This window comes from Haematobia irritans, chromosome 5 (assembly GCF_050003625.1).
Source record: "Haematobia irritans isolate KBUSLIRL chromosome 5, ASM5000362v1, whole genome shotgun sequence".
NCBI classification, from domain to species: Eukaryota; Metazoa; Arthropoda; class Insecta; order Diptera; family Muscidae; genus Haematobia; species Haematobia irritans.
The window spans coordinates 66516207-66532489 of record NC_134401.1 but is presented as its reverse complement, the minus strand read 5'-3'; the positions used below and the strand labels follow the sequence as shown (position 1 = coordinate 66532489).

General features: G+C 37.4%; 1 protein-coding gene across 1 annotated transcript; it reads left to right on the top strand.

The window, feature by feature from the left end:
- Positions 1 to 339: 339 nt before the first annotated feature.
- On the top strand, positions 340 to 2976 carry LOC142239762 (uncharacterized). The gene is made up of 2 exons (XM_075311536.1): positions 340 to 382; positions 749 to 2976. Exons 1-2 carry the CDS (start codon positions 340 to 342, stop codon positions 2974 to 2976), a joined length of 2271 nt encoding a protein of 756 aa, XP_075167651.1.
- Positions 2977 to 16283: the final 13307 nt, after the last annotated feature.

The window sequence follows — 16283 nt, the reverse complement described above, 5'->3', positions numbered from 1 at the left end:
GTCAAAATATATTTTTACACGCCGCGAAAGCTTTTATTTTGTATGTATTTTATTCGTATTATTCGCTCACTCGCGCAAATAAAAATTATTTTTAATAAACTTCACAAATAAATTGTTTTTAAAGAATGTTGAGTTCACGGAGACATACAAACTTTTTTAGTGGTCCGTAATTTATTAACAAATGAAACACTAGTCTTTTACTTAAGAAATTTATAAAAGTGTTTATTCATTAATTCCGTTTATTCGGTACAGACGCGTAAAAAAACTTTAAAAACAATTTGATCGCTCCAGTTGAAAACTTGAACTGATTTTCTTTTCCTTCGTGGCCCTTTGTATGCTATGTATAAATATGTAAAACTGGATATTGCCGTTATTCCGCAATGTAAACAAATGAAAGGGCTACATACATATATGTACATATATGTATGTGCATATAATGATCAAATTGACAATAACCAAAAGGGCTACGAAAGAGAGTAATTAAGAGATCAATAAGAATAAGTAAATGGAAAAAATTTCAAATATTTAAATAATGAGAAAAATGTAAATAAACAGTGGCGGCGGTAACACCAATCTTTGAGCATTCGTGATCAATGGCGCCACGTGAGATCAATAGATAACCCAGCAGATATTGTATCACGTGGACTGCCTGCAGTAGACTTGCCAAAATGCCAGTTGTGGTTCCACGGGCCTTTATTCCTTCATGGGAAAGAATCTTTATGGCCACAAAAATATAATTCTAATTTAGCCATTCTCACTGATGTTGAGAAGAAGGCAACTATAAGTACCGCAGTAGAGCAGGATGCAATCCTATACAAAGTGCATCATGGAGGTTCATTCAAACGTCTACAAAGAATTATTGGATATATTTTTCGATTTATGAACAACACAAGAATTCCCAAACATAAGCGAAATTCACATATATCACTCACCCCAAAAGAGTTAGATGAGTCTCTATACGTCATCATCCGAAGGGTGCAAAGATCTGACTTCTATGACGAAATCAAACAGTTGCAGAAAAGCCACGAAGTGGATAAAAGAAGTTGTATTAATGCTCTTAGTCCATATTTGGATTCCAAGGGTATCATAAGGGTTGGAGGTCGCTTAGGAAATTCAGACCTTCACGAAGATGTTAAACAACCTATGGTACTCCCTTATAATGACCCAATAACGAAGTTATTATTTATTTCTTTGCATGAGGAAAACAAACATTGTGGACACCAGGCATTATTAAACACAGTCAGACAACGGTTTTGGCCGGTGAAAGGAAAGATAACAGCTCGATCCGTTGTCCAGAAATGCGTCAGATGTACCAGGGCGAAACCACAATTGTGTCAACAAATAATGGGCGACTTACCACAAACACGCGTAGTTCCTGCTCGTCCATTCATTAATAGTGGCGTTGATTACTGTGATCCTTTTTGGATACATCACAGAGTAAGAGGCAAGCGACCTACTAAGGCGTACATATCAGTTTTTTGTTGTTTTGCAACTAAGGCAGTACACTTGGAACTTGTATTTGACCTATCAACTAGTGCATTTATTGGAGCTTTGAAAAGGTTCATTGCTCGTCGTGGACACTGTCAAAACATATATTCTGACAATGCAACTAATTTTGTGGGAGCTAAGAACCAACTATCAGAATTGGCTGAAGCGATTTACTCATCAGAGGCACAAGAAAATATAATGACTGCTGCCAGTTCTAAAGGAATCAAATTTAACTTTATTCCACCAAGAGCACCTCATTTTGGAGGTTTATGGGAAGCAGCAGTAAAATCTGCAAAACATCTTCTTGTAAGAAGTATGGGTACTGCTTCGCTAACTTACGAAGAATTTGAAACTGTAATTGTGGAGGTCGAAGCAATACTGAATTCCCGTCCATTGACACCTATGTCGAGTGATCCATCCGATTTAACGGCACTGACTCCAGGACACTTCCTAATTGGCGAACCACTTACCACTCCAATAGATAGTGAAGCAGATTCCCGAAAAATATCCTTGCTATCCAGATGGGAGCTTGTGTCAAGACTGAAATTTGAGTTTTGGAAGCAATGGTCAAAAGAGTACTTGCAAGAACTTCAGCTTCGACATAAATGGAAGAAATCATCTCCCAACCTCAAACCAGGAAATATGGTGATAATTCAGGAGGATAACACTCCACCATTGAAATGGCCACTGGGACGCATAACTAATGTTTTCCCAGGAAATGATGGAATTGTTCGTGTTGCTGAGGTAAAAACGGCAACAGGGATTTTCAAGAGACCGATACACCGCCTAGCACTGCTACCGATTGAAAATACAGCCAGTTGTGTTGATGAAGACATTGAGACTGAACCAGAACGAAAGAAGACACGCTTACATGGAAACCATTTAGTTTTAACTTTGCTAGCGATGTTTTTAATCCTCCCGATTGTATCATCAACTCACCTAAACATCTCAAGATTTGAATCAAAATTGGGAGTTCACTTCGAAGAAGTTGGAAGAACAAAAATTGCAACAAGCCAATGGAATCTAATTGTTTACTACGACTTATCAATGTATTGGAAGGATACCAAATTGTTGCGTGATGAAACTCTTTCCTTGCAAAAGACATGTGACATGATGGAAATTAAGGAATCTTGTCGCCATATTCTTGAAAATTTTTTCCGAATTGAACAAGAGCTAGAATTAGAAAACAAACTGCTGCGTAAATCACGAATAATAAGAGGTGCTATTAACATAATTGGAAATATAGCTAATTCACTGTTTGGTATTCTGGACTCGGAGTACGCAGAACAGATGTCAGCAACTATAAAAAACATGAAAACAGATGATTCCGTCATGTTAAGACTTTTGAGAGATCAGACTTCGGTTATCAACTCAACTCTGAATGTTGTGAAACAAAGTATGACAACAACTAAACACAACTTCGGACAGATGGAGAAAAAACTTAACGGGATCAACTCGATTCACATCTGGCCGAACTATCATCCATAGGTTAGGTTAGGTTAGGTTAAAGTGGCAGCCCGATTAAATTTCAGGCTCACTTAGACTATTCAGTCCATTGTGATACCACATTTAACTAAAAGTACCTATTACATATGGGCACTTCTAGTCTTAACCACTGAACCTTCTCTATTATTTACTTTTGTGGAACCAACCAGATTGCTCCAAAAACATTAATAAACTGCTTAAGTTAACGTTTTCCAGGTCAGCCAGTAATCTAAAGCTATATGCTCCTAAAATTCGCTTACGACTTACACAAAAAGCAGGACACTCACACAAGAGGTGTTTAATTGATTCCTTTTCCTCCACGTCATGACAGCTTATACAATAGTCATTATACTTCGCACCTATAGTTTTTGCAAATTCGCCTATCAGGCAGCGACCCGTTATAGCAGATATTAGGAGTGCTATCTGACGCCTTGAGAACACTAGCATATCTAGTGTGCGGTTTAAGTTTAAATGGGGCCATATTTGCTTGGTGTCGTTACAACCCTTGCAATTTTCCCATCGAATATTGGCCATCATAACAGCCTTCTCACGCAGTAAGAGCTTGCAGGTGGCCAGAGGCATACCAACAGATTCTAGTTCCCCTGGAATATGTAAGGTAGTTCCTAGCCTTGCTAACACATCTGCTTCACAGTTCCCCGGTATGTTCCTATGAACAGGCACCCATATTAGGTGAATATTGTACTGCTCAGCCATCTCGTTGAGAGATTTGCGGCAGTCTATGGCCGTTTTTGAGTTAAGGAACACAGAGTCCAAGGATTTTATTGCAGGTTGACTGTCTGAGTATATATTAATGCCAATATTTGTTGGAACATTACTTCTCAGCCAATTTACCACCTCTCTTATTGCCAATATTTCAGCCTGAAAAACACTACAGTGATTAGGTAATCTTTTCGCTATTCGAATTTCCAGATCTTTAGAATATACTCCGAACCACACTTGTCCATTCAATTTGGAGCCAACAGTATAGAAATCTATATATCTTTTATTCCCCGGGGTCTGGGTACACCACGCCTCACTGTTGGGAATTAGAGTTTCAAACTTTTTGTCGAAAAGTGGACTCGCCAAAGTGTAATCCACTACGTTAGGCACATCTGGCATTACTTTGAGGACCGAACTATGACCGTACATTTTTTCCGACCACAGCGATAGCTCGCGCAACCGCACAGCCGTTGTTGCAGCTGACTGTTTGGCCAAAATGTCTAAAGGCAATAGATGTAGCATGACATTAAGGGAGTCTGTTCCTGTCTTACTAAATGCGCCTGAGATACATAAGCTCGCCATACGCTGAACTTTATCTAAACAAGTCGGTTTCTGAAGTGCCGGCCACCAGACTACAACACCATATAGCATTATAGGTCTAACCACTGCCGTGTATATCCAATGCACAATTTTTGGTCTTAGTCCCCACTTTTTCCCTATTGCCTTTTTGCACGAGTACAAAGCTACCGTGGCTTTTCTCGCCCTCTCTTCAATATTAAGCCTAAAATTCAGCTTCCTGTCCAAAATAACGCCAAGGTATTTTGCACACTCACCAAAGGGAATTTCAGTACCCCCTAAGGAAATGGGCCTAACCGTGGGAGTTTTGCGATCTTTGCAGTACATGACTATTTCTGTTTTTGCTGGATTTACACCAAGACCATTATCTTTCGCCCATTTCTCAGTCATCCGGAGAGCTCTCTGTATAATATCTCTGATTATGGATGGGAATTTTCCCCTGACTGCTAGCGCCACATCATCTGCGTATGCCACCACTTTTATCCTTTCTTTTTCTAGAGAAACCAGAAGGTTGTTTATAGCAACATTCCAAAGAAGAGGTGATAGAACTCCTCCTTGGGGAGTGCCTCTGTTCACATACCTTTGTATGTTTGCTTGCCCTAGTGTGGCTGAAATACGTCTCTTCATTAGAAGTTCGTCTAACAGCCTAAGTATACCTGGATCAACATTCAGAGTTGTCAGTCCATTTAATATCGAGCTCGGATGGACATTATTGAACGCCCCTTCGATGTCTAGAAACGCCACGATTGTGTATTCTTTGACAGATAGTGAGCTTTCAATAAAGCTGACTAGTTCATGCAATGCGGTCTCAGTAGACCTGCCCTTCGAGTATGCATGCTGTCGTTTCGAGAGCAAACCTGAATCCACGCTAGTTCTAAGATACATGTCTATCATCCTCTCCAGGGTCTTAAGTAGGAATGAGGATAAGCTGATTGGTCGGAAATCCTTCGCACTCGAGTGAGAGGCTTTTCCTGCTTTAGGTATGAAGACGACTTTTGTTTCCCTCCACTTTTCTGGAATATATGCTAAGTTTACACATTGTTTATATATCACCGTCAACCAGGGGATAATTCTTTCAGCCACTGCCTGTAACTCCGCCGGAGTAATTCCATCAGGTCCGGGGGATTTGAATGGTCCAAAGCTATTTAAAGCCCATTTTATTCTAGATTCCGACACAATTTCCTCGATAGGAAATGATCGCTGAGCCTCTGTTACACCGCCGGAACATGGTTCAACCGTCTGATTTCCAGGGAAGTGTGTGTCCAAAAGTACCTCCAACGTCTCCTCACTGGACGTTGTCCAATTTCCCTCCGATGTTTTAATGAAACCTGGAGCGGTGTTAGTGGATGCTAGTACCTTCCGTAGTCTGGAAGCCTCTGACGTATTCTCAATACTGCTACAGTAATCATCCCAAGAGTTTTGTTGAGACCTTCTCAGTTCTCGTTTATATTCTCTCAGATTCATCTTGTAAGTGTCCCAATCCTCCGGAGCTCTTGTGGACTTTGCTTTGTTAAAGAGCTTCCTGCAGGATTTCCTCATATTACTTAACTCCGTAGTCCACCATGGCGGCCGATTTTTTCCCCTTGGCTTTCCTCTAGGGCATGCAGCTTTCAGTGAAATGTTGAAGGCCTTAGTAATCCGCTCCACTGCGTGTTCGATATCTTGCACAGTGCTCATATTTGTCTCCGGCACTTCCGGTATCATCAAATTGAACGATTCCCTATACCTATTCCAATCAGCTTTCCTAACATTTGGCGGAAATATGGTCTTTGAAGTACGAACAGCCAATCTGAAACTGATGTAGCGATGATCTGAGAAGCTATGTTCCCTCAAAACTTGCCACTCAGATATCTTATCATTCAGTTCCGGAGAGGTCAACGTTACGTCCAAAACCTCTTGTCTGTTCCTGGTGACGAAGGTTGGTGCATCTCCCTTATTGCAAACTACCAGGTTAGTACGCAAAATAAACTCTATTAGCGACTCTCCCCTTGCATTAGTATCACTACTTCCCCAAATACTATGATGTGCATTTGCATCGCATCCCATAATGAGTTTTGTCTTTGTTTTTAGTGACTCCTCAACTAAGGTCTTAACGGCACAGGGTGGCATATCCCTATCATGTCCCATGTAGACCGAAGATACCCAATATTTGCATGTGGATATCTCTAGACTGGCTACGACAGTGTCTGCATTGCTCAATGAAGGAAGCAGAAACAAGTTTAGTTCGTTTTTAGCAATTATACATGCTCGATTTATATCGTTACCGGTATTATGCAAAAGTTTGAAACCCGGAGTGCTTAATTCACAGATCTTGTTCTTATATATGTATGGTTCTTGAATAAGAACTATATCTATGTCTCCTTTCATCAGGAGAACTTTTAAGGCAGCACAAGCGGCCTTACAATGGTGAAGATTTATCTGGAGGAACCGTAGAACCATCGAAATTTTCAACCACCGTCACATCAACCGCTTCAATTGAGTCATCAAGGGCTTCCTCTTCACAGATCTCGGTGACTCTCGCAACAATCCGCGGTTCAGCTTTGGTGAGGCTTGAGCCTGTAGAAACTTCCCGCATATGATTTTCGCCATAGTCTGTAGGTTTTATGTCGCCTTCGGCTTCGCTAGGAGATTTTTTCACTGCTGCCTCTACCGGAGGCTTGTCCGTTTCGGTATCCTTTGGCTGATCGCTTTTGTATACCTTCATATGGATATCATGAAAGCCATAACTTACGCGTCCTTGGTTCTGGGCTAGATGTGGCAGCGACTCTATGTTTAATATAAACACCGCATGTCGTCTTGGTCCATCCACCTCATCCAAACGACCAACCTTCCAATCGGCGGTTGGAAGATCTGGGTTACATTCTTTTAGTCTCTCTAGTATTGACTCAGGATCAGGAGGGTTTGCCGGTATCCATGCATGTGCTCTAGGTTTAGCCGGTATGTCTTTTTTATCGACTAACTCCAAAGCGGCTCCTTCCCAAACTTCACCAATTAGCATCAATGCAGCTTTAAAGCAATCCATGGACCTCTGGTCTGCAAAAGCTATTAACTTATATCGTCCTTGATACCATCCAGCATCTTGCCGTCGAGGACTTGGTCCGGGAAACTTTTTTCGCACCTCTGAGTAGACACCAGACATCGCGTTCTCAATTTCCCCCCATTTTTGCCTTGGAATCATACCGTCCAATGCTCCTTTATTAATAATAGCCATCACAAGGCTGTCTTTTGCAACTGAGGCAAACGATCTTTGATCCCGTTTAGAGGATGGTAGCTCATCCGGTGATCGTTCCCTTTTTCCAGCTTCAAGAATTCCTTGAGCCCATTTTAAGGAATCGCTTTGCTTAGCCGACAACGTGCTTGGGTCGACTGATCCTAATTTCTTTAGGATAAACAAAGCATTTCTTCGTTCCTTGAATCTCTTTCGAGAGGGATTGCCTCCTTTTGATGTCGTCACCTTAGAAAAGGTTCGACTTGCCAAAGTGTCACCACCAGTCGACCCGTCTACAGGTCGACTAATTGGGCCTGACTCTTGGTCGCTGCCCAAATTTATAACTTCAGTCGTTACCCGTCCACTGGGCCCTGAAGTTAGCAACCCAGTGGATGACTTTGAATTTCGCTGCATGGTGGTTTATTATTTCCACCACACGTGAAATTCGTAATAAGTACTTATTACGATGAAATACTCCGCTATTAGAAAACACGTCCGTTCAGTTCGACGGTTGAATAACTACTAACTATCATCCATACAGAAGAAACTCCAGGCAATCGAAAACACACGAAATGAGCACCACCGCAGTTACCAACATAGTATATCAATATCGTATGCAGCATTATGCATTGGTGGCATAATCTTTACTCTGATATCATGTAGATGTCTTATATCTAAGAGGCCATGCAGACGAAATTCTCCATCTCCTGAGTCGAGTAATAGTAGACCAACACCTACTCCAAGACATAATTTTGCCATTCATGTTTAAAAATTTACTATTAGGTTGACCAATGGGTCAACGCGGGGGAGAATGTTAGATTTTGGTTCATTTAATGTTTAGTATTGTACTGTAATACAATTCTTTTGTTCTTTCTTTTTGTCTTTATTTGGTTAATAACCTATTTATTACAAATAAATTAATCAACGTATAAGTAGAACACATTGAAACACATTGTCGTAGGTTACTTTTACTTCTTTGGTTTTATATTTCATTTATGTTTAGTTTAACACATTTTATTTATGTCAATGATCAAGTGTCCCATATTTGTGAGTGTTGGACGTTAATTACTGAGTAAGCAGATCATGCTACCATATGTCCCAATTCACCAAAACTGACTTGGCCGACATGTGGAACACTGCAATATGCAAACTCATGAATTCTCGTACAACGCATAGGCAATGATGTAACTATCTCGTAGGTATATATACAATTGAAAATCAATAAATTTTTGTCAGTTATTCTATTGAAATTACGACCAGTGTACTTTCTTTTATTGCTTTCCAGTTACAAGTGCTGGAAGGTACACAAACAAAAAGGGTTAGTGTCAGTTCGGATTTATGTGTTCGAATTGGTTATCACTAACGAGTTTAAAGAATATTTGAGTTCTGATTGTGACAGAACAGAGTGAACTGTAAAATTTTTGTATGGGGGGCGGGTGTTACAGTGGGCGGATTTTCTTCATATTTTCAAAACAGCATTTAATAGATGCTGTATGCATTTTTGCGAAAAATAAACATTATAGTTATAAATTTACAGAAGATATGGCATTTTTGAAATATCATTTGTATGGGAGGTGGGTGATGGGCGCGGTCAATGTTGATGAAATAATTTTTTTTAAAGGTGTTGCATAGATATGTTCTTTCAGCAATTTTCAGGAAATTTGTAGCAATAGTTAATTTTTAAAAGCCAAAAATGATTTTAGTTTGTATGGGCGGTGGGCGATGGACGTGGTCAATTTTGTCGATACTTTGAAATTTTCTTAATTCTATTATATTAGGGACTCGTGCCAAATTTCATTACTCTCGTACAACTCCTTCTATTTTTGGCCGTCGAATGTATGGGAAGGACACACTGCGTGGCGTGCTTGTGTATCTCAGGCGCATTCAGTAAGAGGCAATAGATGTCATGCTGCATCTATTGCCTTTAGACATTTTGGCCAAACAGTCAGCTGCAACAACGGCTGTGCGGTTGCGCGAGCTATCGCTGTGGTCGAAAAATGATTTTAGTTTGTATGGGCGGTGGGCGATGGACGTGGTCAATTTTGTCGATACTTTGAAATTTTCTTAATTCTATTATATTAGGGACTCGTGCCAAATTTCATTACTCTCGTACAACTCCTTCTATTTTTGGCCATCGAATGTATGGGAAGGACACACTGCGTGGCGTGCTTGTGTATCTCAGGCGCATTCAGTAAGAGGCAATAGATGTCATGCTGCATCCATTGCCTTGAGACATTTTGGCCAAACAGTCAGCTGCAACAACGGCTGTGCGGTTGCGCGAGCTATCGCTGTGGTCGGAAAAAAGTTACGGTCACAGTTTGGTCCTCAAAATAAAGTCAGATGTTCCTAACGTAGTGGATTATACTTTGGCGAGACCACTTTTCGACAAAAAGTTTGAAACTCTAATTCCCAACAGCGAGCGTGGTGCACATAGGCCCCGAGGAATAAACGATGTATAGACTTCTACACTTATAGCTCCAAATTGGATGGACAAGTTGGTTTCGGAGTATATTCTAAAGATCTGGAACTTCGAATAGCTAAAAGATTACCCAATCACTGTAGTGTTTTTCAGGCTGAAATATTAGCAATAAGGGAGGTGGCGAATTGGCTGAGATGTTATGTTCCAAAAAATGTTGGCATTAGTATATACTAAGACAGTCAACCTGCAATAAAATCCTTGGACTCTGTGTTCCTTAACTCTAAAACGGCCATCGACTGCCGCAAATCATTCAATGAGATGGGTGAGCAGACCAATATTCACCTAATATGGGTGCCTGGCCATAGGAACATACCGGGGAACTGCGAAGCGGATGAGTTGGCAAGGCTACATATTCCAGGGGAACTAGAATCTGTTGATATGCCCCTGGCTACCTGCAAGCTCATACTGCGTGAGAAGGCTGTTATGATGGCAAATGTTGTTGCGAGCCACCCTAATATACGAGTGCTATTGTAAGTTGTTGTTGTTGCTGCGCAAAAAAATTCACATAATTCCCCAGCCTCCGGATAGTTTGCCACATGATGGGGCGGCCAGGGGTAGCTATTGGAGACCCTAGGGTCAGCTGGCCGTTTTTGTTGTATGTGCTCGTGGCCGCCGTCCCCAGTTCTCCGGGCCGTGCAGGAGAACTGGGGGAAGCTCGGCTATGCGGTGGCGTTTCCACGGCTGCTTGGCCCCAGTCTGTTAGATATCTGGCATGAGCATCTATATGGTGCAAAGTAAAGAGTTGTGGAAAGTATCCAGCACTAGTTGGATATATTCTGCAATTCTTGTCACTACACATGCAGATGCCACTGCGGGATGTCCCACCTTTAAAGAGAGAAGGTAAATAGATTAATATAAGAATGATTAACAGCCTATTTCTGCTATCCGAATTCTAGTCTTCGTTCGCATACAAAACGAAAAACAGCTGATTTTGGTTTCTCTAAGGGGTATCTAAACGAAAATCGAAATGAAAGTCAATGCGAACGAAGACGTAACGTAAGCTCTAAAATTTGGTTTCTCTAACTCGATTCGTTCGCATTTTGACGAACTGAAATGTCAAACCCACTCACTTGGTAAAGACCTTTCGTTTTGTGGAAAAAGGCATTTATAAATAGGTTAGGTTATGTTAGGTTATGTGGCAGCCCGATGTATCAGGCTCACTTAGACTATTCAGTCCATTGTGATACCACAGTGGTGTACTTCTCTCTTATCACTGAGTGCTGCCCGATTCCATGTTAAGCTCAATGACAAGGGACCTCCTTTTTATAGCCGAGTCCGAACGGCGTTCCACATTCCAGTGAAATCACTTAGACAAGCTTTGAAACCCTCAGAAATGTCACCAGCATTACTGAGGAGGGATAATCCACCGATGAAAAACTTGTTGGTGTTCGGTCGTAGCAGGAATCGAACCCACGACCTTGTGTATGCAAGGCGGGCATGCTAACCATTGCACCACGGTGGCTCCCATTTATAAATAGGAAAAACTTAATAATTGATAAATTGATTAAAGCTTTTATTGTAAATATGTGATAAAAGTTAATTATATCGATCTATTTTTTCTCTTTATTACCGCCATAGAGACCGTTTAAGGGAAAGTCCAACACGAGCAAACACATACATTTCGAATGAAACACTCATTAAAAGGACAACTGAACTGTAATTATTGTAGAAATATGGAAATACAAATCCTTATCTCCCTACGCGGGCTAATTTGTTAAAAAAATTATTGAGCTAAACCAAATATCAAAAGCAGGAAATGTTTGCCAAATGAACGGCGATGCTAGATTGAATTTTATGGAAAATCATTTTTAAAATGTATGGGCCTTTTTCGGGAAATTGAAATAATTGAGATCTGGTAATGCTAGCATTTGACAGTAACGTAAGCCATGCGAACGAACGAAAGGAAGTTAGAGAAACCCATGGCTGAATAAGGAGGTTGAATCACGATAACAAAAACAACAAATTTCAATATGTTGTTTACAATTTTAAGAAGTCAAAATCAGCTGATAAAAGAATCGTATGGCATTGGTAAAAGTGGCAATTATTTATTCTTTCAATTGTCCTAAAAAAATAATTAAAATCCAGAGAAAAATAAAGGTTCAAATTTAATTGTGAAGTGGATAATTCAAAATAAGACTATAATACCCACCAAAGTTAATAATGGAAGTCAGTCAAATGGATCTTCGCCATATATCAACAAAAACAGTTTATGATGCAGTTTAAAAACTGATGTGCGTGGTATTTTGGGTTTGGAATATGTTATCAAGATACTCAAGTCATCTTTGAACAATTCTCCAGCTATGAATGCGCGAGTTTGTTTGAGATGCATTTGCTATGCAGTGTCATTTTGAGAGCTGCAATCACCATGAACATATGATTTTGACATCTTAAAATTTTGTCGAAATAAAAAAATTGTAATCATATGGGCCCATGATTTAACCTTCTTGTTCAGCCATGGAGAAACCCAAATCTAGACGAAAGTGAGTGACTGCCGTTCGCAATTTGCTTTCGTTCGGATATCAGAAATTGGCTGTAAGATTTGGATGGAACCACAAACCATCAAGCTGAAAAAGAAGAAATACTATGAAATGTGCTTAGTAGGTCTAGGATATGTCAGATGACGGGTTAGTGTTGGATAGTGCAACCAATACTACACATTGTGGAATTGTTGTTGGATAATTGTAGGTCGGTAAAACAGTTTTAATTCATTAATTATCCCTGAAATGCGTTAAGTTAAAGAAAAATTAGCATAAAATAGAGGTAATGAGAATGGTAAGAAAGAGATGGATAATGGATCCATAGGGGTACCATGCAAAGATGGCTTCCCTGGAAAAATTGAGAGAGGTCGAGGCTATAAAATGGGTGATGTGGACACATTTGGCATAAATTCTAAGTAGTTGAATATCAGTGGCGGTGTGATTCGATACAATTGGAAATTACTCCAATACACACGAAAGTACAAAATCTAAAAGAGAGTACGATTGGCTGCTCAAGTCTTTTGTATAATAATGAAGCTTAAAATCTAAGAAAATTATTGGAAATTTTGATTTGAAAAATTTATATATTTATAATACTTTTATTTATTTATAATACTTTAATTTATTATTTATAGTAGTTAGTTAGTTTTTTTTTTTTGTTAAATTTAATATTTATTTTGTTAATTAAAACGTCCCATTGAGTTTAACGTTTGTCAAAGGATTTGCATAGACTTAGTGCGGTAAGGTAGGGTATTTGCCCATTTGTACTGTCTCCTTCCCTGGCTAAGTGAGCTCTCTTTGGGAGGCCGTAGGTGCATCAGTCGTTGCATTTAGTGTACACACAAAAAATTATGACCAACATTTTTTCAATTAAACACTTAATTGAATTTGGAAACGGATTCAATTAATATGTTTATTGATTCAATTAATTATTTAATCAAATCCGAATAAAAACCAATTAAAAAAATGATTGATATTTGTTACGTTTCCAATTAAAATATTAATTGATTCAATCAATTTGTTAATCAATTCGGAAATAATTTTCAATTTCAAACGTGATTGACATTTTTTCCGTTTCCAATTACACATGTGATTGATCCAATCACCTTTGTGATTGAAATTGAATAATTTTGAGCAATGGAAAGAGCGAAAAGAGAACAAGAGAATGGGTATTTATTCAACAAGGTATGATGGAGAGATCAGTCTGTTGAAGTAACTCATAACGAACGGTTGGGTTTTTGTTTTTCGCGTAAATTGAAAAACATGATTGGCGACATTCTGTCTGCTGCATTCAAAATGTGTGCATAAATATTTTGAACGCAACAACAAATAGCAAAGGGTTGAAATAAATAAAGTGTGCAACAACAAATGGCCACGTGGTAAAGGTTTGAAAAAAATATATGAGAGAACGCATTTGAAATTACATGTGTTTGTGTTTTGTGGTATTGTAAAAATGGAAAACAATCTACGTTTATTGAAGGTAAGAAATTATGAAATGTGAATACCGTTTTCCATTGTAGCCTGTTTACATTAAACGGACTAAAAAATATATTTTTTTCATTTCTTTTAGTGACCAATTTTATTTCGTGAAATTGACCAATCAATCCCATCAACTCCATCATTTTATCAAATATATAAGAATATGTTTGCAATAAAAAAGTGGGTACCGTATTGATCTTTTAAAATTATAAATTTTTTCACTCCTAGTTTTCTTAAAACCAAGAGCGGTATGGATTTGTTGGAAGATTCACCTTGAAGTTGCGAAGTGGCGTTGGCATTAAATTGCATTTTTGTTTTACCTGCCTTTTTCAGTTTGAACCCAAGTAGAGAGCAGTATATCTGATATATAAACTAATGAGCTGAATTATGTAATGGTAAAAAAGTTCTTTCTTTTGGATTTAAAAATATGAAAAATATCCAAAAATAATAAAAATATGTATTTTCCATTTATATTTTTAACTATTTCCAGAATTTGCAAAGTATCATCAATATAATACCAAATAGTACATTGCTTTCTCATTATTTTTTGTCTTTGATTGGTTCAAATTTTAATAGACGATTTCAATGTGTGGAAATTTTGGAAAGGAATTGTTACTAAAATTAAATTACCGAGCTCCTTAACACACCTTTTTATGCTAAAAGACTACAACTGCAAAAGAAGATTATAAATCTGCAACCTGGAACTAAGAATTGAACTTGATATTCTATGCAGGTAATATTTAACAAAATTAACTTTTAATTGAACAAAATTAAATTCAAATTATTCTGTTTACTTTCAGAAAAACTAATTTAGCTTATAGTCTGCTGATTTATTGGAAATCTAGGCGCATCTACATATTAGAAGGAACATGCTAACATGGTTATTATTATAAGGAAGGTAATGATTCATATAATTTATTTTTTCACCCTATAGTTGTTATTGATAGTAATTGTATTTGTAAATTATGTTAGAACAAAACACAAATGAAAAGAACCAACTTTATTTGTCTATTGCATAATTAAAAAAATAATAAAATATTAAATATTATAAGAAACACATATTTTCTTTTATTTCAAATAAAACTAAATACGGTTTTGGGGTCGCAATATATAAATTTTTTGATCGAAATTTATATCCAATTTCAATTAATTATTTAATTGAATGAATCAAATAGTTGATTGATTTTTGTCGCAAAATTAATTAAAATTTTAATTGATTCAATTAAAACTGTGATTGAATTTTATATTAAAAATCAATCACACAATTAATTGATTCCGTGACAAAAGTCAATTAAATTTTTAATTGAAAATCGTGTTGGTTTTCAATCAAAATGGGTGATTGATACTATCATTTTCGTGATTGAAGACATTTCAATTAAAAAAATGATTGAATCCGCGATTTTCGTGATTGAAATCAAAAATTTTTTTTGTGTGTAGTATGATATTTTTATTATAAAAGCGGTATGGATTTGTTGGAAGATTCACCTTGAAGTTGCGAAGTGGCGTTGGCATTAAATTGCATTTTTGTTTTACCTGCCTTTTTCAGTTTGAACCCAAGTAGAGAGCAGTATATCTGATATATAAACTAGTGAGGTGAATTATGTAATGGTAAAAAAGTTCTTTCTTTTGGATTTAAAAATATGAAAAATATCCAAAAATAATAAAAATATGTATTTTCCATTTATATTTTTAACTATTTCCAGAATTTGCAAAGTATCATCAATATAATACCAAATAGTACATTGCTTTCCCATTATTTTTTGTCTTTGATTGGTTCAAATTTTAATAGACGATTTCAATTTGTGGAAATTTTGGAAAGGAATTGTTACTAAAATTAAATTACCGAGCTCCTTAACACACCTTTTTATGCTAAAAGACTACAACTGCAAAAGAAGATTATAAATCTGCAACCTGGAACTAAGAATTGAACTTGATATTCTATGCAGGTAATATTTAACAAAATTAACTTTTAATTGAACAAAATTAAATTCAAATTATTCTGTTTACTTTCAGAAAAACTAATTTAGCTTATAGTCTGCTGATTTATTGGAAATCTAGGCGCATCTACATATTAGAAGGAACATGCTAACATGGTTATTATTATAAGGAAGGTAATGATTCATATAATTTATTTTTTCACCATATAGTTGTTATTGATAGTAATTGTATTTGTAAATTATGTTAGAACAAAACACAAATGAAAAGAACCCACTTTATTTGTCTATTGCATAATTAAAAAAATAATAAAATATTAAATATTATAAGAAACACATATTTTCTTTTATTTCAAATAAAACTAAATACGGTTTTGGGGTCGCAATATATAAATTTTTTGATCGAAATTTATATCCAATTTCAATTAATTATTTAA

Coding starts and splice junctions, on each gene's coding strand:
- LOC142239762 (XM_075311536.1), top strand. CDS start 340: ATGTATAAATATGTAAAACTGGATATTGCCGTTATTCCGCAAT. Junction 383..748: donor TATTGCCGTTATTCCGCAAT/GTAAACAAATGA, acceptor ATTCTAATTTAG/CCATTCTCACTGATGTTGAG.